This window comes from Epinephelus lanceolatus, chromosome 11 (assembly GCF_041903045.1).
Source record: "Epinephelus lanceolatus isolate andai-2023 chromosome 11, ASM4190304v1, whole genome shotgun sequence".
NCBI lineage: Eukaryota > Metazoa > Chordata > Actinopteri > Perciformes > Serranidae > Epinephelus > Epinephelus lanceolatus.
The window spans coordinates 18,444,250-18,467,902 of record NC_135744.1 but is presented as its reverse complement, the minus strand read 5'-3'; the positions used below and the strand labels follow the sequence as shown (position 1 = coordinate 18,467,902).

Below are 23,653 nucleotides of genomic sequence, written 5' to 3'. Positions count from 1 at the left end.
GTACCTGTGGGATCACTTTGCCACTGTGCTGACACGAGTCACTGACTGCCTGAACAGCATCTTCACTGCATCAGAGGGAACAGCACTAAAATTGCCTCCATGTCATCTGACGGGGACGACTGCCACCTGTGTAAGGAGTACCTCAGGGATCCTGTGTCCATCCCGTGTGGCCACATCTTCTGCTCTGTGTGTCTAAAAACCTACTGGGACCATGCTGACCACACGGGTTCGTACCTGTGCCCGCAGTGTAGGGTCACCTACAACAAGAGGCCCACCCCGAGACGCCTGGGAGGCTCCCGCCACTCCACCCTTCAACGCAACGCCGAATCCTTTCCACCGCCACCTCCGTCCCCTGACTACAACTTCGCAGGACCCCAGGATGTAGGCTGTGATATCTGCATTGGAAAGAAACACAGAGCTGTCAAGACCTGCCTGATGTGTCTGGCCTCCTACTGCGAAAAGCATCTCAAGCCCCATTATGAGTCAAACACTTTTAAAAGGCACAAGCTGGTGGATGAAATCGGCCATCTGGACAGACAGATCTGTCCCCAGCATCAGAAGGGTCTGGAGTTGTTCTGTCGCACTGACCAGATGTGTATCTGTGTGCTGTGTACGGTGAAAGAGCACAAAGGTCACGACATGGTGTCTGCCGAGCAGGAGAGGGCGGAGGAGCAGGTATGTTTTACTTAAAGTAACAGCACTGGATTTCTGACTGTCAACAGGTGTACTAGGAATTCTTAAATGCTTTGCCCAACATGACAAGTATCATTTAATGCACATAAACGTTATGAAATGTGTGACTCAATGGTGACACATGTAACTATCAGGGTTTATTGCACTAGTGACACAGTGGCAGGTAACGCATGACAAAGCAGCAGAGGAAGTACTCTGTGAGACGCACCCATACGAAAATAAGACTGCTACCTGCATGTGTTGCTTCCACTGTCAACGTCAAGCTGCTAACTGTTATGATAGAGTCTAAGCTTAAAGTATTGTTGATTGAATGGTTTGTCATTTTGAATTGTTGATTTGTGGAGCTACTGTCATCATCAACAACAACTTCTATTGTTTTACCCATAGCAACGGCTGGGCGCCACCCAGGCTGAGATCCAGGAAAAGATTCATGACCGCCTCAAGCAGATGGAGCAACTAAAACAAGCTGTGGACTCACTTAAGGTTTGTGCCACCATCATCCATCACAGATAAAACCAGACGAACCACTGAAGTATGAATGGAAAGTTGAATTAGCTCCCAACACAGACAACATTCCTCTGTGTAAAAGTGATGACAGCCTGTCTCTCGCGAAACCAGTGTGACACCCTGTTGATTTATGCATCCTTGTTTCCGGTGCAGAACTCAGCCCACACGGCGCTGCAGGAATGCGAGAAGATGTTTGCCGACATGCTGCGCTCCATTGAGAGGATGCAGCAAGAGATGGCCAAGCTCATCTCCTCCAACAAGAGATCAGCACTCAACAACGCAGAGGGCCACATGGAGCGTCTGAGCCATGAGATCGCGGATTTGAAGAGGAGAGACAATGAGATCACCCAGCTGTCCCGCACCGAGGACCACATCCACTTCATCCAGGTAGCCACTCCAGAGTCACGAGATAGATTCAGTACCACCCTTACAGTATGATTTTGGCACAATATCCACCAATTTCCGAGAGTGTATCTTATCATGCACCAGTGGAGAGGCAAGCTTTTTTCCTGGACAGGTCACCAGTCAATCACAAACCAAGCAGACAGACAAACTTATGTTACTAAACATCACCTCTAATCAGGGGTGTAGGTTTTGTCTCAACATTGGGGTGAGACACATATAAAATGGGGAGTTCAGGGTTCTCCCACAGGAAATTTTGAGCATCAAACACTTGATTTAACTCTATCTAGGGAATAACATTAAAACATCCTGTATCCAACACTCACTGTGCATATCAGGTCTCAATGTTTATCAGCCACTGTAACTACTAAGTGCAAATGTACGTGCAAGACGCTGAAATGTAGTTCAAGGTACAAAATGGAACAAAAGAACAGAGCATTAATTTGAGGAGTACTTTATCACGACTGCGTTTCTGTTTGTTCTCCTTATCAGAGCTACCACATGCTGATAGCCCAGACGGAGGCCGAGGAGCTGCCTACAGTCAGCGTCAACCCCTACTTCACCTTCGGCCCAGTCACTAAGGCCGTCTCTGAGATGAAACAGCACCTGAATGAATTCGGCAATGACGAACTGGTGAAGGTAGCCAAAGCAGGTGAGTTCAAAAACACAGAAAAATGTAAAAGTGAATTTAAATATTTGGATATATATTCAATTCTCTGGTTTCACTATGAACATAACTCCACTGTTGCCAAGTTAATTTTTTTTTTTTTTTTTGCAGTAAACAAAATGACCTTCTGTCAACTGGATGAATCCAAAAAGAGACGGTCAATAAAAAGTGAGTCATTCATTTAAGAAAATAATTTGCCTGTTGTTGATTTTATGTGGACAGCAAAGTAATGTGGTAATAACTATTGGAGATATCGGCTGTAGCGACGTCTGCCTTCTCTCAAATATAAAAGAACCAGATGACACTCGACTTGTGCTGCTTAAAGTGCGAAGAAATACATTTGGAAAACTCAACAGCAATGTCTCCTCCTAGAAATCATGACCCTGTTACTTAAGATAATCCACAGACCTTGTTGTGAGCAGTTTCATGCAGGAACTATTTTCTTTCTACTGAACTACACTCTCCAACCATATCACAGTGCAGAAGGAAGTGTGCATCTACTCATGGCTGAGAGGCTCGCAATTGTGACACTGTGAGATGTAAACATTTATGGCGTCCTCCTCGGCTGAGCTGTAATGTTAGCTAGCTCAGTGGTGCTAGGTAAGCTAGCAGTAGATGCACCCTTCCTTCTGGGCACTGATGCAGTTGGTGAGTGTAGTTCGGTAGAATGAAAATGGATCCTATACAAAACTAGGGCTGTCACAATAACTGCAATATTTCAATACTGCTGCTATTGACAAGCTAACTGCTGAGCATGGCAAGCAACTGCAACAACTGCTATATTCATGTTTTCATGGTAGCGACCTATGCTATAAACACCAGCAGCACGATGAGCCGTTAAGCCTCTATTCTGCTCTGAGCGCTGTATGTATGCCTTTTTTTCTGGTCACCGAGAGTAGAAAAATATTTAGCTTTGGGTAAAATGCTGCAGCTGCTCGTCACTGTCACTTTTTACTCAGCTGTCCAATCACAGCAGAGGAGGGGTGGGACAAATTCCACAAAGACCAACCGTCACATCGAACAACAACAAAAACAAAGGAGAAATAAATACTGGACCAACACAAAGTGGTGGGTCCGTCCTCTCGCCCTATATGCTTCAACCTTCCCTTCATCCAGAGCAACTACTCTATGTTGTGTCAACATTTTTACTTCTGTGGATACTCAGTATCATAGCAACAAGATGCAACCGAAGCATGAAGCTGAAAAAACACTGCACCCCTTATTGCACCTCACAATAAACTGCTCACATCAAGGTCTATGGATTGTCTTGGGTAACCAGGTCATGATTTCTGGAAAGAGACATTGCTGTTGATTTTTGCAAATGTATTTTTTGGTGCTTTGAGCGCCGCAAGCCAAGTGCAATCTAGTTCCATCATATTTGAGAGATGGCAGACATCTCTACGATCAAAATCTCCAACACTCGGCAACTCACACCAAAGCGATCTAGATCAATAAATAGCACTGCATGCAAGAAGAAAAATATGTGTTTTGGATTTTAGGGTGAACTGTCCCTTTAAGCATCACTGAACTAGGGACAGATTTACAATTTCCCTTCACTTCAATAGGGCTTGCTTTGTGTAGTCCTGTTTGATGTTATTCATAAGAGGGCAGCCTGAGGTCACTCAGTTACCACATGGTTAAATTTTTACTTTGATTACAACGTCAAACCACCGGCAGTAAATAAACACACTCCTTTGAAATACAATGTTGCTGTTCAGATCAGTCAAATAAAAACACAAATCTTTATAATCCATTATGCCACTATCACTATTTTCTAATACCATATACATATTTGCTTTCACAGATGAAGAAGCCCCAGTGTACAAGTCTCTTCCAATCCAGGAGCCTCAGTACAGGGACGAATTCCTGAAATGTGAGTCTCAGCTCCACTCATACTGTTTTCTGCTGCGACACAGATCGCTGCTCTCCCCGCTCTGTTCAGTGCATGAGGCAAATTAGCTGCTGATGAGGTTCTCTGTCAGACCCTGTGGCTGACCACAAAATCTGGTTCTAGTAACTACTGTATGTTCTGCAGTGTTGACAGAGGCTGGGACTGACTCATTACAAATATATTAGCTGGCACTTACGCAGCTGTGTGATTTCGATTAAGTTTGCAGTTCAAGAGCTCCCTTCTTGTTTCAACTGAGGGCAAAACAAGATGATGTTCACTAACCAGTCAAATTAGAAACAAAAGTAATAAGTAATCATGCTATTATTTGTAATATTATAAGAATGCTGATCTTTGAGCACATTGCCAGTTATAACTAATAGTTGACTAAAACAAACTTTATCGTCTTTAAGGGGTTAAAAGGTTGTGGGTCTCACCTTGCTGTTACAGTTAAAATTGTAGTTGGTAACTTTTATAAAAATTAACTTTTTGTCATATTTGCTAAGCTGTCACTATATCCTGACAGTAGGACATTAGACAGATGGTCTGTGAAAAGTTCATGTTCCTCCTCATTGCAAGAATCCACTTCATGTGAATGAAAACAACCAATTAGAGCGAAGGAGTCTCAAATGCAGCTGTCAATCATGTCAAGCCAAAATGAAGCATCGTTTACCGGCCAAAGCAAATTTTCTCACTTTACAGTAAACAGTCCACTAAAATATGTTTCTCAAAACATTTGATGCGAGAAATAGGCAATGCTTGATCCAGACCTTTGAATCCACCTACTCCACTGGGTTTGAGGTGACTGATTTTGTCTGGCATCATGACATGAAACAGAAATACAACCAATACAACCAATGTGTGCATGTGATTGGGAGTGTTAATATCATCGCCATGGAGATAATTCTTTTCAGTCCACACTGACCTGCAATTGGCGTTTCTGTGAACAGAAGCAGCTGCTGCTGACCGAACTGCCTTCGCCAGGCTGACTGACAGCAGACGTTTACTGAACCAAAAATATTTTTCACGTCAGCTCTATGGAAAAGAAATCAACAGTGTTTATATTTATTGATTCATTGATTTCCCCACCCACAGTAGTGAGTGAGGGGAATCTGCCACTCACAGACAGATTGGGAGCTGATCAATAAATATACAGTTAATAAATTAAAAAACAGCTGTCTGCGCAGATTACACTTCATTAAATGCAACACAGAGACTCGGACGCAGAGACCCCCTGTGTAAAAAAATGCAAGGGGTTTCTGGTTACCATGGAGATGACTGAAACCTTTCGTCAAAGCATACACTGAAAATGTTACACTGTTTTATAAATTCTATTGATCAACACTAATCAAAAGCGTCAAGCGCCCTACCATAAATCAGGCTTAATGCTATTGTTAAACTGTTGTCAAGCAGTTTGCCGCAACCAATGGGGAGTAATAACAACAATGATGACTGACAAGATAGATGCTGCTATCGCTGCTCTAAATTCTCACGTCTTGCACGACATCATAGTTTGTTTTTAATTTAATCCGCTCCTCTCTTAAAACCCCTGCAAAACAGCTAAGTTGGCATGACTACGTAGCAGCTTGGACTTAAAAGGACGTTAGAATCAGTGGATAGGTTGGTCTGTAGTGACTGGTTCTGGAAAATCAAATGGAAATCGGTTAGAGTGGAAGCAAAGTCAAGCTGAAGATGGAAATGGAGTGCGACGAGCTGACAGTTCTGTCTGATATCACACAAAGACAATGCAGTAAAAGGATCTCTATTTATATTTGATCAGCGCTGCCTAGTTTGACAGTTTGACCACAGATCTTGAGCAGTGATTGACAGCTGTGTTAGAGACTTTTCTGCTCTGATTGGTTGCTTTCCATTAGCCGCATTTGTTTCTAGCAAATGCTATTAGGAGCACTACGAGGAGGGGAACGTTTGTTTGTTTTGCGTACTACTGTGTGGATGTAGTGACAGTTATAACAAGTATGACATAAAGTCTTTTTTATGAGCGTTACCAACGTCAGTTTTAAAGATGCACTTTGTTAGATGGAATTTGTTTGTGGTCAGACTCACAAACAGTGTTGATACCTCTGGCATTCCAGATAATAGGCCGGAAGATAATAGGCCGGGCAGATCTAAGAGACGCCACCGCGTGTCCCACCAACTGTGACCAGCAGAGGTGGAGATAAACAGCAGGCAGGTGACGTCCAACCCCAGTTATTGTTCTGATTTCTGTGTGCAGCCAGAGGGTCTCTCATTTTTCCTTTTGCAGCAGTCTGTTAAAGTCTAACAGAACTAATAATCCAAATTACTTGCAGCTAATGGTGCAATGGTGAGGGGTGCTTCAAGGCTTTGACAACCTTCCTCATTTACATTTACAAACAATTCAAGTTAACTGCTTTCTTTTGTGAGGTAAATGTTCAATTTGTCTTCCTAGATGCTTGTGACCTCACCCTGGATTCAAACACAGCCTACCGACAGCTCTACTTGTCCCGAGGAAATAGGAAAGCTGTCCTTAAGAGAGACCCCCAGTCCTACCCTGACCACCCTGCCAGGTTCGACTCCCTGCCCCAGGTCCTGTGTAAAGAGGCTCTCGCTGGAGGAGCTTACTACTGGGAGGTTGACTGGAGTGGGGAGGGGGCTGCCATTGGAGTCACCTACAAAGGCATCAAGAGGACGGGCTACGGAGACAGCTGCCGCATCGGCTACAACCGCAAGTCCTGGAGCCTCTTCTGCTCTGATTCCAGCTACTCTGCCCGCCACAGCAAAGACCAGATAGAGATCAACGCACCCTACTCATCACGTATCGGGGTGTTCCTAGACCACGTTGGGGGTACGCTCTCTTTCTACTCCGTAGGGGAAACCATGACTCTCATCCACCGCTTCAAGGCCTCCTTCAGCGAGGCGGTCTATCCAGGCTTCTGGGTTTGGTACGAATCAGCCATTGCGCTCATTCAGTGATTACACTTCCAATGATCAATGTACAACTGTGATTTAGTTTTGGTATAAATTTACAGAACAAAAACATTACTATTCTTTGATTATATGTCGTAATTACTTTGCAATAGTGAATTTTTTAGACTATATACACAATGTGTTGAGGATCAGGGGAGCTGTTCTTGACAACTGTGAATGTTCTGCAAATCAACATGTGTGAACTGTCAGATCAGGTGTACGAAGTAAATGCATTTAACTTATAATTACAAATAAGGAAGGCTCTACTTGATTGAAATATGTCATGTGATCATTTATACTGATTATGATACACTTATTTTTATCAATAAACATTTTATAAAAAGGGCAAACTGTAATATCCTTGTTGCATTTTTTACATCTCACCTCTATTATCACTGGGGTCACAACGTTGTGAAATTTTCTTTGTAAGATAACAGTCTCAGAAAATATCACCGTATACAATATTACATTATCATTATTACAATTATTAATATTATTAGTTACAATGACCCTTCAAGGAATTATCATAATTGTCAAGAAGCAAATGAGATGTGCATGCACATGTGAGATTCTTTGTCCCGTTGCATTATTTGTCAGTGCTTCCACTCTGGCTGGAGTCCACACCTATGCTGATGTGGCGAGTTAAGCTGGCTGTAGCCTGAGAGCTAGCTGTAGCAACAGTCTGTCATTATCTAAAATGGATGAAATTAAATAATATATGTAGAACATTCATTGTTCAAACCCTGTTCAGCTTGCTTGCATAGTGTTTTTGTTATTATGACAGGATATTTACTTTCTGTAACGGACATGCTGCTCATTGGGAAGCAGTGACTCTTCTGCGTAGAGTCTTTAAATGCATTACATTTCTGGATTTTCAGCCCATGATGAAAGACATTTCATGGTATTTCCACCCTCACTTTAAATTATCATTATCAATAAATCACATTTTGGTTAAGATTAGAGTAGAAAAAAAGCAAAACTGAAGCCCACACGACAAAACAAGGGATCAAACAAAGACTGAACTGAAAATCAAGACTTAAATATGAACTAGTCTGATGAGGGGATGAAGTGCAGGTGGAAAAGGGCGGAGAAGCTCAGGTGAGGGGAATAAAGTGATAAGTAGGAGAGCAGGCAGGGAGCTGATTGGCTGGGAGAAGCTCTGGAAAGGGGACAGACTAATGAGGCTGATGCAGGGCAGGTGCGTAGATGGGCAAATGAGGAAAAGGCAGCACAGGAACACAGGAGGGGAAAAACACAATAAATCGAAACTCAAAAACACAGAAAACACAATCCTGTTATTAATAAACTGACTAGAGTGAAGAGTAGGCAGCTGAAATTATTCTACAGATACAAATCAGTCCAGTCTTCCTAAAAAGTCTACAGGCATCAGGACACAGAGCAAACTATGGCAGTTTTTCTTCCTCTACGTCATGACTCCTTGTTGCAAGTTTTCATTAGCGTAGATGCATGAGCTTGATCTAATTGCTTTGTAATGCCCAACTGTCAGAGAAAAATGCCAGCACTGATAACAGGAATCGACAAGCTCAAAGGCAAAATATTCCTATGGACTGAAGAAAATTACTCATTCCTTTATTCAAACTTTATCTAATCTGATTCAAGACTATCCTCCAGTGTTTGAGTTAAAAAAAAAAAAAAAAATATCACATCTACGATACCATAAGAATATTAACAGAGAGAATTAGCGAGAATTAGCAATAGCTGCAACAGCATACGTGCATGCATCCACGCGTTAAAGGGAAATTTTGGTTTATATCAACCTGTCTCCTATCGTCCCAAATTTGTTTCAAGTGACTAGTGACATAAAAATAATAGTTAGCATGTTAGCCGTTAGCCTAGATACAGCCGGGGCGCATAGTAGCGTCAGACCTGTTAAAACGTAAGTGAGCGGGCATATTTCAAGTGCAAAGTTAGTCCACTAAACAAGCTTTTTTTTCCACAAAGACTGCCTCATATCGTTAGGATAAATGTCAGAGAACATATAGAAAACTGCTTTCCAATCTCCAGAACTATGCACCCTTGCAACAGCCATTCCTCCCCTCTCATCCTCTACCTGTTGCACCTCTCTTTCTCTCTCCTTCTCCGTTCTTCAGTTTCACAAAGCTCTTCGTCAGTGTATTCTGGCTCAAATAAATAAGGGCGGCCATCAAACTCTGCAAAATTAAATTCCTCCTCCACAAAGTTGAAGTTTGACAAAAAGTCAGCCATTATTCTATAAATCTTTCACAAAATAAATGAATGAACTTTTCAGGCTACTGTCCGGTTCTGCCTTCCAGCTGTTGCTGCTTGTTCTCGTGAGATTTCAGGCACAGTATGAGATTGCTGCTTGTTCTCGCGATATTTCGACCGCGCTTTGGAAAGCAGAGCTAGATGGTAAACAAACATGGCACCACACCGGTAAGGTAAGACAACACGTTTACATGTCGTTTTCTATATGTTCTTTGACATTTATCCTAACGATATGAGGCAGTCTTTGTGGAAAAAAAGCCTGTTTAGTGGACTAACTTTGCACTTGAAGGTTGCCTGTTCACTTACGTTTTAACAGGTCTGACGCTGCTGTATCTAGGCTAACGGCTAACATGCTAACTATTATTTTTATGTCACTAGTCACTTGAAACAAATTTAGGACGATAGGAGACAGGTTGAAATAAACCGAAATTTCCCTTTAATGCATTCATACACACAGCCTTGCAAAAACTTGTACAATGATGACCCTCTATGAGTTATGACTGCTCTTCACTGCCCTATGTTTACCAATTGGCACAAACAGTTAATCAGCTGTTCTTTGGCTCATTACCTATCTTGAAACAAAATCTTGTGCAAGTCTGTGACTCTAAGTGGAAGTTATGCACCTTTTAAGCAGTTGGCATGAACACAAATACACAAACACACACACTTGACCGTCATGCCTTATTCAGCCTCCAAGGTCAAAAACTGTGGCCGCCAAAGGGTTGGAAAAACCAACCGACCGATGGACACAGCTAATAAAAATGTGTTACCAACATCACCAGCATTAAAAAAAAAAAGCAAAATGAAATGCATCAGTTCAAGGATGTAGGTTTGGCAACATATCCTCATACAACAACATCATACAATGGTTCATACAACGTTAAATGAATTATCTCCCTATGAATTAGTAACCCTACTGGTCAGGTTAGGTTTAGGAAAATAATCTTGGTTGGGTTTTGTCACATTATGTACTTAACGTAAATTTACGTGAGTTAGATTTAGGAAAATAAATAAATATTGGGCGTTGCCATGTTATGTACCTAATTAGGTTTACGAAAGTAAAGTTGCATAGGTTAGGTTTTGGAAAAGAATTGTGGTTGGGAGTTGTCATGTTATGTATTCAACGAAAAGTTAAGTAGGTTAGGTTTAGATAAGTGATGCTGGTTAGGTTAAGGAATGTAAAGTTATGTAGATGTGATTTAGATAAGTAAAGTTATGTAGGTTTCGTTGTGGAAAAGAATCATAGTTGGACGTTGTCATGTTATGTAATTAGTGTAAAGTTATGTAGGTTAGGTTTAAGAAAGTAAAATTATGTAGGTTAGGTTTTGGAAAAGAATCTTGGTTGGGAGTTGTCATGTTATGTACTCAATGTAAAGTAAAGTAGGTTAGGTTTAGATAAGTAAAGTTGCATAGGTAAGATTTAGAGAAGTAAAGTTACGTAGGTATAGATAAGGAATTTAAAAGTTACATAGATGAGGTTTGATAAGTAAAGTTACGTAGGTTGTGTTTAAGAAAGTAAAATTATGTAGGTTAGGTTTTGGAAAAGAATCTTGGTTGGGAGTCGTCATGTTGCGTACTCAACGTAAAGTTAAGTTGGTTAGATTTAGATAAGTAAAGTTACATGGGTATAGTTAAGAAATTTAAAGTTATGTAGATGAGGTTTAGATAAATAAAGTTATGTAGGTTGGTTTGTGGAAAAGAATCATGGTTGGTCATCGTCCTGTTATGTACTTAGCGTAAAGTTACGTAGGTTAGGCTTTTGAAAAGAATTGTGGTTGGGAGTCATCATGTTATGTACTCAACGTAAAGATAAGTAGGTTAGGTTTAGATAAGTAAAGTCATGTAGGTTAGGTTTTGGAAAAGAATCACAGTTCAGCGTGGTCACGTTATGTACTTAAGGTAAAGTCACGTAGATTAGGGTCTGGAAAAGAATCGTGCTCGGGAGTTGTCATGTCATGTACTTAACATAAAGTTAAGTAGGTTAGATTTAGATGAGTTCAGTTACATAGCTTGAGTTTAGAAAAGTTAAGTTACTTAGATCAGTTTTCTGAAAAGAATCGCGGTTGGGCATCGGCACGTTATGTACTTAATGTAAAATTACATTGGTTAGGTTTTGGAAAAGAATTGTTGTTGGTCATGTTACGTACTCAATGTAAAGTTAAGTAGATTAGGTTTAGATAAGTTACGTAGGTAAGGTTAAGGAATGTAAAGTTACATAGATGTGATTTAGATAAGTAAAGTTATGTAGGTTTGTTTGAAAGAATCATGGTTGGGCGTTGTCATGTCATGTAATTAGTGTAAGGTTACGTAAGCTGGGTTTAAGAAAGCAAAATTATGTGGGTTAGGTTTTGGAAAAGAATCTTGGTTGGGAGTTGTCATGTTACGTACTCAAAGTAAGGTTAAGTAGGTTAGGTTTCAGTGAGTAAAGTTATATAGGTTAGGTTTTGGAAAAGAATCATGGTTGGAAGTCATCATGTTACGTACTCAGCATGAAGTTATGTAGGCAGAGTTTAAAAAATGAAAGTTACGTAGGTTATGTTTTGGAAAAGAATCATGGTTGGGAATTGTCATGTCATGTGCTAAACGTAAAGTCAGTTCAGTAAAGTTAAGTTACTTAGATCAGTTTTCTGAAAGGAATTGTGGTTGGGTGTCAGCACGTTACGTACTGTAATAAGATTACTTTTTGGGTGTTATCACTGGATTATTCATAGTACAGCCGAAGACAGAGGCATAAGCCTTCCTGGGGCGCGCACCAGGTGAGCTAGAGGTCAACCCTGCTACTTCCTTTATTTCCTTCCTTCCTTTTTATGCACCAACTTGTGACTTTTCTGCATCAATTTGTGGTGTAGTAAGTCTTAAATTTTGTAAAAATAAAAGTCGTTTGTGCTACTTTCATGTTTTTACTGGGTGGGGAGGGGTGTGTGTGTGTGTGTGTGTGTGTCCTCTGTGTCCCCTTTGAAATCTACACATACTGGTTGTGAGACAGTATGAAACAGAGAACTTGTTGTGTGTTATAATTAATGCTTTGTCTGTAAAGAGCAGTGTTTTGGCTTCGTGGAGGTCTGAGAGGTTTGAGAGAAGACTTGTACAGGAGTAGCTGAGGTGTGACTGAGAGTCTCCTGAGTTCACAGATGGCTGATCCTCATTTAGCAGCAGTTTCTTGTGGTTTGGTCCAGTCTGATTCTAAAGATCTTTATCATTGAGTTAGTCATTAAGAGGCTGGATTCAGGATATTACAGTATTAGTGATGCAACACAAGTTGTTTTTTCTTTACAAAGGTAGGTGGAAAAGTAGCTGAGTTACACTTGATTATTGTAGGAGATAAAATTATATGCAATTCAAGCTAGTGGCCATTTTGTCTTTAAGGGCTTTTAATGTCGAAGCAGCCTGACAATAAGACTGTATTTTAGATTTTAGGCAGCATTTAGAGCTCTGGAACAAGAATAATGACAAATATGTTGTTCATTTGGACTTTGGTACATGCATTTTGTCAGCTATACATTCCCATATCTGCTTCTTTAACCATCTTCTCCTTTGGTTGCTTCCTAACCTGACATTAACAGTTCAAACACATCACACAAACATCAAACGGCTCACTTAAATAGGACAGAACACAAAACACAAGCCACCACAAAACAGCCAAACTGATGACACAGACAAACAAAATGTTTAGCTCTGATCATCTGTAACTTTCAGTACCCCGAGTTTAAATTGTGGATTCCTAAAACTGCTGCCTTAAGGGGAAACTTTGAAGATATAATAGAGGATATGAAAAACTTCTCCAGAATCCTTGAGGTTATGGTCAGCGGCTAAGTTTTTGTTCAGTTATATTGTATACCTGACTGATTGTTTTCTGGAAGTACATTTTTCCACAGTTACTCGAGGCAAGGGGGTCAGACTGAAAGACTGAAAACAGAATGGCTCCAGCTGGCTACCACAGAGATGAGGGGTCGTGCAGTTTGAGTAAATATGGAACTTAGAAAGACAAACATAAATTGATCCCAATCCCCATGTATCTGAGACATTCTCCATCACCTTTAATCACATTAAAAGGTTTGTTATTTACGGTTGCTGTTTTTTTTCTTAAACCTCGACAACGTGTTCATAAACTAACTTTCAAATACAATTTGGGCCCCTATTCCCAAGCTTTCAGTAGCTTATCAGGGTGTTCCATTTCACATCTCCATTATTTCTTTTGAATTGTACATGTACTTTTTCTGCTAACTTTTGGTGAGGGCAGCAATTCAGTTTTATAAGTAAAAAAGTGGTCTGTGGATTTAATGTATTATAAAACTGTGATAGATGGAGATATAGGAAATGTGTAACTTTAGGTTAATAGACAAAGGAAACAGCTGCATTTTGATAAAAGATTTGAAAGTCTGTGATGAGTTATTGTAGCTGGTTGACATGCTTTCATCACAAAGTTTCATCCGAATGTGAGAGGGGCTGGATGGCACACTGATTTTGGGGTTTGATGCCACATGTGCCGACCAACTGTTAAGTTAACAGTTGTTAGTGTAACTGTATCTTGTGAAAATTACACTATTTTCAAATATTAAAAACTGTTAATACTGCTAATTGTCTATTATTATTTTAAATGACAACTGTGTAGACAACTGGCAATTGTTTTCATTGCAGATCTATGTGAAATCAGCAGATTTGTTTATTTCTGTGGTAGTTTTCAGCTGTGACTGTAACATTTACAGATATACAGATAAACACAGTGGTCCGACCTATCTGATGTTTCTGCTGTGCTTTTTTTGTACTGTGTAACTTCACTATTGTCTTGATAAACCAAAACTACCAGCACGGAAGCAAAGCAATGTACTGTCCGGAAGTTATTGTAAAGAAACATTGTGATTTGATCTATTACATGTTCATGTTTTCTGGTTCTTATTTTATTTAAATGTTCTAATTTTTGTTTCTATTGTTTGCATTTTAAGATTGTGCAAAGCAACCCCCTAAGGGCTCCTTTATGCCCAGTGTTAGATATGGAGATGGATCTGCGTTCATTTTGTCCATATTTTTTGTGTATGTTTTCTGAACGCTTATGGTTACGGATGAAACAGAACAGTACCACTGGAGATCTTAAGGCAGTGTAGCATAGTTCAAGCGAGATACAACCGTGGGACACAATGAAGAAATTAGAATAAAGGCAGAATGGAACGAATTGGTAATACAGTAAAAATAATTCTGAGTCTATGTAGGGATGTATATAATGTTAATAGCTGCACAGATCACTGCCCTCTACAATGCTGCCTCTGTTAAAAGGTACAATATTAAGGCCTCTTCCACCACTGCCTCGTTTGTCATTGTATGAAACTTCTGACTGCCCTCTAGCGCTATCTGTTGGCTGTATCTATGCCATCATAAAAGATGAATGAGTGTATGAGGGCAGTAATGTTTACATTAAAAACTGACGTATGTAAAGGGAGTATAAATGAGCCTTAATGGGGCTCATTGGCACAAATGAACAACTTGACTTTCATCACAAATCACCTAATTTTAGAAAACAATTGTGTACATTCACAGATTTTAGTAATATGTGACACCTTCACCTATGATTTGCTGCTAATTTGAATATTCCAACATAAATTATGAAATACCCTGAGAGTAAAAAGTGTTCCAACCAACCCCGGTCTCCCCCACTCCAGACAAAATGCAGAATATTAATATACTGTCTGAATCGTCACTGCCAGTTTGCTGTAACTTTGTAGCTGCTCTGCACTGAAATTGTTAAACCTGTAAAATTACCTTTGAGCCTTGCAACCTCTGGTGGATAAATGTACACAGCCTACCTATCTGTGAACTTTGTGCAAGTTTGTTTTGTTAATTCCACATTATATAAAGGAAAGCTAGAGGAAAAATAGTCAAAGGTTTAACGTAGTTACAGGGGTTTGTTAATTAGCAAAAAGCAGACAGGGGGCACGTTAAAATCTTCCTACCTCTCTTCGGTGCACCAAATGGGGACGTGAGGCAGATATAAGCGGTTTAAAAAGTCTAAAATACACAGTTAAGTGATCCAAACCGACACAAACGAGGAGTCACACAAGCCTCCGTGTCGATAGAGGGTAGTAAACTTGAATACGTACATAGAAAAATAGGAACTTGTTTCTCCCCGGACCCAATTCCTCTGCGCACCGTTAGAAAGAAGCGCCGCATTCTCACATTTCTGAAGTGTGGCAGCACAGGTGAGTTTACATTCATCTGATAACTGTAGTAAATACTTAAGATCTTGCTCTTTCACTTCCTGGTGCCGTAGCAGGTTACTTTTGATTAAAATAGCTTCATTAGCAAATCTTCTGCGGTGTCTTGACGTTAGTGAAAACAGAAAACCGATGAATGGAGCTAGCTAGTTTGCTAACACAACATTAGCTAGCGTTAGCGTTACGGTTTGCAGTACTAGCGCTGCCGATAAAATAGATTTATGATAAAAGGTAATAGTTGTGGCTTCCGCATATAATTTGAGTCATGTTTTTGACTGATATGGATATTTTCTAAAAGTGATAAATATGACAAATTAAAAGACACAGCACTATGGCTAACGCTCTCGTGTGCTTGTGTTGTGGCATGCGTTACAACTGTCACTATGACAACCAGCTGGACAGGACAGACTGTACTTTAATTCATGTGATACAGACTGGTTAATTAGGTTAATATTAGCTCTGAGACTTGGGGTGAAACCTGGTGCTTTTGCTATTTAATTACAAAAGACTTTAAGCATCAATAGAGGCATTGAAGTAAATAGCTCTGATCCAGGACCAGGAGTAAAACACATATACTCAGGCACTTGGCTTATTGTAAAGACAAGTGGAAAGTATGTAACTGTAAAATGTCTGTGACTAATAACGTTATTGGATACTAATGAACCAAAACTGAACTCAATGGTGCACAATACCGTTTTCTATTTAGCAGTATGCCACTTTCCAATCCTCTGTGGCCTGTTTTCATGACTTAATAAACGTTTCTGAGTTGCTCTCAGCCCAGTTTACAGAGTATGTTTTCGTACTGTTGAGGCTCCTAACTGTGGCTTGATTTTGGCTGTAGCCAGCCTTCTGTTAAGAACCTATATACTGACTTTGTTTATTCATTTCAGGTACATTTTATTTTTTATATCAGAGTTTTAGTTCCTCCTGCAGTATTTTTCTTAACAAGGTTTATTTCAGATTTCTTTTTAAAAACAATTTATCTTTAACAAAACACTACATAAACATGTTTTCACTGATATTCCACCATGATAGAATTCAGGCGGCACACAACATAAGCTATGTAGAATAAACATAGTTAAAGAAAATTAAAGTAAAAAACACTAACCAATATGAAAGAGATATTTATAATACATAGATACTGTAAATGATAAGTTGTTCAGGGTCCAGAGATGTTCACCACCATCATCTGGGCCACTGATATGCATAAAAGCAAGCACAAAAGGGAGACAGAAAAATATGGAAGATATATCAGGGATCAGCTGAATATTTTGTTTGCAATGTGCCTAGTTACATACAAATATACTAAACTTTACTCAGCCACAAAGTAATCAGAGCCTAAAGCATCATAGCGGCTAAGGAAGGTTGCTTTATGGCAATGTTTTTGTAAGATGAGTCCCACTCTTGCTTATTCCTTTGATGCAGTGTTATTACAGTGTTCATTAGGCATGGCAAGGCAAGTTTATAGCCTATATATAGCATCTTATTATAAACAGAGGTTATTCAAAGTGCTTTACAGGCAAAAGATGAGAAAAATAAAATTATTTTTAAAAAATAGAATAATAAAATATAATACATGAAAGCACAGACACGTTTAAGAACCAAACCTGATTAATAAAAAGTTATTGAAAAGAAAATGGCTACAGCTGGGGCATATCTATGATCCAATGGGAGCAAACATTTCTGTGATATATTTTGTAAGAATACAGGAGAAGTGTTCATACTTTGTCACTGATAATTGTTTTTTATATTACATATATCTCTGCTGTCTGCTGTTAATTAAATACAGATGGCGTCTACAAAGGTTCCAGAGGTTCGTGACATCACACGGATTGAGAGAATTGGTAAGCGTCTGCATTTACACTGGTAAACTGACTGTCCAGCTGTTTATGGATACAAGTTGATGACTGCTGCATGTGTGTTGTCATAGGTCAGCCCGAATGTATGTTGTACCTGGTCTTTTGTTCATTTCTATCTTGTGTTTAGGAGCGCACTCTCACATTCGTGGTCTCGGTTTGGATGATGCTTTGGAGCCAAGACAGGTAGCGTTAAATTCATATTGTGTAGATTTGAGACTTGTTCCCTCTTCAGGTGGCATTTAGCACCTAAAGAAATGTATATAGATGTGTTTCGATCATAACTCTGTAAGGTAATCCTGCTTCTTGGATTCTAGTGTGTGTCAAGTGAACGCTCAGTATTTGATTATTAGCACAAATGTTATGAATTTAGCAGATATATTGGATTACAGCGCAGAATGATGTCCAGATGTGAGTTAATATGTGTTTGGCTTCAAGGGTACCTGTTCCTATTCACCTGCAGGTGTCTCAGGGGATGGTCGGCCAGCTGGCCTCCCGTCGGGCAGCGGGGGTCATCCTGGAGATGATCAAAGACGGTCACATTGCTGGCAGAGCAGTACTGATCGCTGGCCAACCTGGCACAGGAAAGACCGCCATCGCTATGGGTAAGGGCCACGTTGGAGGCTTTCCAGAACACAATATCATTTCATCCTCCTCTGGAAGTCATATTGTTGTTGTAATTGGCTTAAGTTCTATTTTCGTTGAAGCATAAGTTTATTTTCTCTGGTTCAAAAGCTGAGTATAAATTCAGATGAGATTATATTTTTCATGCAGGCATCGCCCAGTCTCTTGGCCCTGATACACCCTTCACAGCGCTGGCCGGTAGTGAGATCTTTTCTCTGGAGATGAGCAAAACTGAGGCACTCAGCCAAGCTTTTAGAAAAGCCATCGGAGTGAGGATCAAGTGAGTAAGCAATAATTGTGTTTTGTGATTCTCATTGTTTGAAAGCAATCTGTATTCACGGTGGGTTTCTTTGGCAGAGAAGAGACAGAGATTATTGAAGGAGAGGTGGTGGAGATCCAGATTGATAGACCGGCCACTGGAACGGTAAGCTGCTCACATGTCGGCTCCCTGTGCACTCATAGCGGGCTGTCTTACACAGTCATTCTTTTTAACAGACCACACTGTTTGAGTTGTTTGAAGGCAGTTACGGCCAACAGGAAATTACACATTTATCTTTGTCTCTCAGGGTGCCAAGGTGGGCAAGCTGACTCTAAAGACTACTGAGATGGAGACAATATACGACTTAGGCAACAAGATGATCGACAGTCTGAGTAAAGAGAAGGTTCAAGCAGGGTGAGTTAATCTCCTGTTCATTAATCAGGATCACTCAGGCCTGTCGGATAGACACACGTCATCTTAACGGTCTTTTTCTGATGTTTTCTATCAGAGATGTTATTACCATCGACAAAGCCACCGGAAAGATCAGCAAGCTGGGCCGCTCCTTCACCAGAGCCAGAGACTATGATGCCATGGGAGCTCAGGTATCCACAAACTGTCACATCACTAAAACTTCACTGCTGCAGTCATTGATTCACAAACAGCAGCAGATGTTTAACGTCCATTTGCCTTCACACAATTCGTTGTTGAATATCACCATACTCGAATAGACCAATGATATATATTTTGTTGAGTTGAGTACTGACAGTGTTCAAGTGGCATCAGACCCCCTTTATGCATTAGTCAAGGTCGTGGTCGTCTGCCAGAAGCTGTCATAAATTGACTTTTTATCCAGTTTTAAGCCAAATTTTTACAATATGCTTTTTGGATCTTTGTCGTTTTTAACCGGATGATGTTAAGTGTTAGCAGCAGTTTGGCTCCAGCCCCTGCTGTACCAAACAGCATCATTAAAACACTAATTTTTAACGTGAAGCTGGTTTATTCAGTGTTTATACCAGTTCAAATCACCTGGCCTGTTTGTTTTGGAGAGGTGGAGACCTCTGCAGATAATTCGGCTCCTGGTAAAAACCTCTTCAATATCTGGATCTTAAGTTATCAGTGAAAAAAGGTGAGCACAGATTAGCAGGAATTGGGCCAGCAGCCCAGCCGAACAGGGTCGGAGGAACATTGATTTGTATCATGACACTGCTTTATTCAGTGTTTTTCCCGGTTTAATCACCTGGTCTGTTTTTTTTTGGAGAGGAAGAGACTCCTGCGGATAATTCGCCACATGGTAAAAACTTTCTGGGTGATGAACACCAGGGAAATCCTAAACAGGAGAATCTAACCGCAATGACAGCATTGCTCCGTGTCTTTGAAATGGGACAGATTTTTCACAGTTCATTGTGTTTGTGTTGTAGACACAGTTTGTACAGTGCCCAGAGGGAGAGCTACAGAAAAGGAAAGAGGTGGTGCACACAGTGTCCCTCCATGAGATCGATGTCATCAACAGCCGCACACAAGGATTCCTGGCTCTCTTCTCCGGAGACACCGGAGAGATAAAGTCTGAAGTCCGTGAGCAGATTAATGCCAAAGTGTGTGAGTGGAGGGAAGAGGGCAAGGCAGAAATCATTCCTGGGGTAGGTGCAACTATGTGTGTTTATATTTTGCTTTGTCTGTGATTGTACTTTACTAACTTTCTGCGTTTGTGGTTCCAGGTGTTATTTATTGACGAGGTCCATATGCTGGACATGGAGTGCTTTTCTTTCCTGAACCGTGCCCTGGAGAGTGACCTGTCCCCAGTTCTCATTATGGCCACCAACAGAGGCATCACTCGGTACTATTATGTCTACATTTTCCTCCTATCTGATCATTAGAGTTGTGGAATTATGAAAGTTTTATGTCTTGCCTTTTTTTGTGGGGAACATTGAATCTGTCATTTCTTTTCAAATATCCACTCTTATCTCTCTTAGTATCCGCGGCACAAACTATCAGAGCCCTCATGGCATCCCCATCGACCTGCTGGATCGCTTGCTCATCATCGCCACCTCTCCTTACACCGAAAAAGAGACGAGGCAGATCCTCAAGATCCGGTGAGTATATGCATTCATCATCTGTCAGCAAGCTATGTTTGCTTCTTCCCAGCGTTTAAAATAAAATGGAAATCAACTTGCGTGGTTTCATTTCAGGTGTGAGGAGGAGGACGTGGAGCTGAGCGAGGAGGCTCACACTGTCCTGACTCGCATTGGCATGGAGACGTCGCTGCGTTACGCCATCCAGCTGATCAGTACCGCTGGACTGGTGTGTCGCAAACGCAAGGTAAGCTCAGTCTGAGCAGGCAGATTTTATCGCTGCAAAATCTAGAAGCAACTTGTTTTAAATTACTCGACAGATTATGTTTCAGTTGTGTGGTCATGAATTGCTGTAGTGTCCGTGTTGATCATCATCTCTGTGTTTTGGCTTCTTCAGGGGACAGAAGTCCAGGTGGAGGACATCAAAAGGGTTTACTCTCTGTTCCTGGATGAGGCCAGATCCTCTCAGTACATGAAGGAGTATCAGGATTCCTTCCTCTTTAATGAAACACGTGAGTTTGCCGTCCACCCTCTCTGTCTCTGGTAGTGGCTGAATTAATTATGTCTCAAGTTGCAGCAGTTTTAGGGTTGATACCATTTGTTCCAAAGATTTGCTGCTAATTTTAAACATTTTTACCACCTGAGAATTGTTGAAAATGGTCAAAAATCCCTCCAAAACACCACATTTAGACACCAAGAGCTCCTTAGAAAAACCCATGCTGTGATTTGGTACCAAAACCTTTTGACATTTGGAGATTTCTGTAGGAATTGCATTTTTCAGCAATTGGATGGCAAGCGGTGCTATTCTGGAAACTGCTGAGAAACCTCCTTATTGTCAGTATACCTATGAAAGCCACATGTCATCTGAATGCCTGAGGTCTCTAGTTTGTGGTTGTACAGTTTGATGGGGCTGTTATTATCCTAGAGGTCACAAGAGGTCATTTTACACAGTGAGGTCAATTTTAAAAGAATGGTCTTACTGCAGTGAAATGTAATGGCTACTATGGGGACTCGCATCATCACACATTAATAAAATTGGGCTCGTTGAATCCACAAGAGTCTCAGCTTTCCACTTATACCCAATTTATGGGATTCCAAGACTGTTTAGAGACCCCAGTGTGCGGAAAGATTAAAATACAATAGGCGAAAATAACACATTTGCACTGCGTGAGAATAACAGCATGGTTTTTGCCCCAAAATGTATGAGACTAGCATAAAGTGGGCGTGTCTGTAAAGGGGAGACTTGTGGGTACCCATAGAACCCATTTTCTTTGGAGCGTTATTTAGCCCACTTCCTGATGATCCCAGCATTATAACTGCAGCCTTAAAACTTAGCCTGCAGCAGCCTCCTGAAGACACAAATATCATCTGGGATCAGCAGCAGCCCTGTGGGTCTCAGAAGGTATTAAATATAAGTCACGATGCATCAAAATGCTGAAACTGACTGTTAGCCAGGGGCACCTGCTGTAATCTGCCGCAGTCGTTTGAGAAGATTTCAGTTTTAACATGTTTATGGAAACTGCTCGCTTGGGCTAAGCAAAGAAGAGAAAAGAGAGATACATGGAAAAATACTGTATGACAATGCAGCTCAGTGTTGCACTCGTAGGCTCAGCTCTCCCGTCAAGTAATTTAAAATTCTTAGTATATACAAATTTTGCATGACATTGTGAATAAGCAACATGTTTCTGTTCTTAAATTTCAGAATCGTCTTCAATGGATACCTCTTAATGAAGATGATTAACCTGTTTTCTTACTCTGAAGCTTTTATGTTGTTGATCGTCTCTGCAGTCGGAGTCAATTCAGAACTGGATCTTACTTAAATTTGAATTCAGCATTGAATTACATTGAAGATGGAATTTCAAATGTATTAGACTGAGTGAATTTTCCTTAAAATTTCTGTTGCCCTTTTGAATTCAAATTTATTTACTGAAAATCAGCCTAATTCAGAATTTATCACATTTCTGTTCTTCATCGAGGCCTTATGGCAGGAACGCCCATTCCTTCAGTTTTTTTCTTTGTTTTTGTTGTTGACTTGTCTTTACGTGGTTTATTTTTATGAAAATAATTAAACAGGCTTTTCTAAGCACACTGTGATAATTTGTCTCCTTATTTGTCACTCAGTATTTATTGATGGGAAAACACTGATTGGAACAAAGATTAACATTTTACATTAACATTTCCTGTATATTTTTATGTCATTTTAGTTAGTTTTGTAAGTACACAATATCGTTGCAGTTACTCTTTTCTAAAGTCTAGTTTTTATTTCCGTCAGCTCAAATGTTTTTTCCCCCCCATGTAGTTCAAGTTATTAATTTAGTTTCAGTCAGCCTGTAACAGAAGGTTGTGATAGTTTCAAATTGTTGCCACAAGGTGGAGCCCAAAGATCTCTCTTACAAACCATACACTGTGCAAACTGAGATAAATGGAGGCCCTGAACATGTTTTTCATTGAGCAAGTCAAACAGCGTTGCTGACATCCTAAAAATATCTCCCGTTTGTATCATTTAGTTTATTGACGACGCCTCACTGTATGATGGGTGTGAGCTTGAACTGTAAATGACTGCAGCTAGTCCACACCTCACACTCACACCCAGTCTGCTGCACTGTAGGTGCTACCTTGCTCTGATAAACACACACACACTGCAGATCAGACATCCTCACACCTAGAGTCTTCTGTATTTAGATAATCAGATATGTTGTACTTCAAATCCCAACCCTGTTCCTGGTGTTATTCCATCATGGGTTTATTATATGTTTAATTCACCAAAATGGTTGCTCTTTCAATCACAATTAAAACAAATTACAGAATGTGGTCGAATCACTGTTAAAACAAATTCATTTTTTTACAGGATTAAAGCGTCACATTCCTGTATTACGACAAATTACAGTTCTTCCATGTTATAAAAGCAGTCATCACACAATATTACAACAAGCAACAGGTTTCTTTTACATTATAAAAATGGACACATCACTATTACAGCAAATTACAGTTTTTTACGCTATAAAAGTAGTCACATCACTATTACAACAAATTTCATTTTTTTACATTATAAAATTGATTGAATCACTGTATTACAGCAAATTACAGTTTTTTTTACACTATAAAAGCAGTCACATCACTGTATTACAACAAATTACATTTTCTCCATATTAAAACAGTGGCCATCTCACTGCCTTAAAACAAATGACAGGTTTTTAGATCATAAAGGCGGTCACATCACTGTATTACAACAAATTACAGTTTTTTTTTACATTATAAAAACAATCATGGGGTTCCCAGGAGCTCAGTG

At 40.2% G+C, this 23,653-nt stretch overlaps 2 protein-coding genes across 2 annotated transcripts; both read left to right on the top strand.

Annotated features, from left to right (window-relative positions):
* ftr83 (finTRIM family, member 83) lies at nt 1–7,453 on the top strand. Its single transcript, XM_033643993.2, has 7 exons — nt 1–675; nt 1,081–1,176; nt 1,354–1,587; nt 2,095–2,254; nt 2,381–2,437; nt 4,074–4,142; nt 6,586–7,453. Exons 1-7 carry the CDS (start codon nt 100–102, stop codon nt 7,107–7,109), a joined length of 1,716 nt encoding a protein of 571 aa, XP_033499884.1. The 5' UTR covers nt 1–99; the 3' UTR covers nt 7,110–7,453.
* An 8,021-nt stretch (nt 7,454–15,474) lies between these two features.
* On the top strand, nt 15,475–22,461 carry ruvbl2 (RuvB-like AAA ATPase 2). The gene is made up of 14 exons (XM_033637417.2): nt 15,475–15,541; nt 17,346–17,400; nt 17,543–17,598; nt 17,876–18,017; nt 18,187–18,316; nt 18,394–18,460; nt 18,603–18,709; nt 18,804–18,897; nt 19,714–19,932; nt 20,011–20,129; nt 20,266–20,385; nt 20,482–20,611; nt 20,762–20,876; nt 22,067–22,461. Exons 2-14 carry the CDS (start codon nt 17,346–17,348, stop codon nt 22,090–22,092), a joined length of 1,380 nt encoding a protein of 459 aa, XP_033493308.1. The 5' UTR covers nt 15,475–15,541; the 3' UTR covers nt 22,093–22,461.
* The last annotated feature ends 1,192 nt before the right edge of the window (nt 22,462–23,653 follow it).

What these genes read in the sequence shown, in the direction of transcription:
- ftr83 (XM_033643993.2), top strand. Translation starts at nt 100, where the DNA reads ATGTCATCTGACGGGGACGACTGCCACCTGTGTAAGGAGTACCTCAGG. An exon ending in AGGAGAGGGCGGAGGAGCAG is followed by an intron (nt 676 to 1,080) that starts GTATGTTTTACT and finishes TTTTACCCATAG; the next exon opens with CAACGGCTGGGCGCCACCCA. An exon ending in CAGGGACGAATTCCTGAAAT is followed by an intron (nt 4,143 to 6,585) that starts GTGAGTCTCAGC and finishes TTGTCTTCCTAG; the next exon opens with ATGCTTGTGACCTCACCCTG.
- ruvbl2 (XM_033637417.2), top strand. Translation starts at nt 17,346, where the DNA reads ATGGCGTCTACAAAGGTTCCAGAGGTTCGTGACATCACACGGATTGAG. An exon ending in ATGCTTTGGAGCCAAGACAG is followed by an intron (nt 17,599 to 17,875) that starts GTAGCGTTAAAT and finishes ATTCACCTGCAG; the next exon opens with GTGTCTCAGGGGATGGTCGG. An exon ending in AAAGACCGCCATCGCTATGG is followed by an intron (nt 18,018 to 18,186) that starts GTAAGGGCCACG and finishes TTTTTCATGCAG; the next exon opens with GCATCGCCCAGTCTCTTGGC.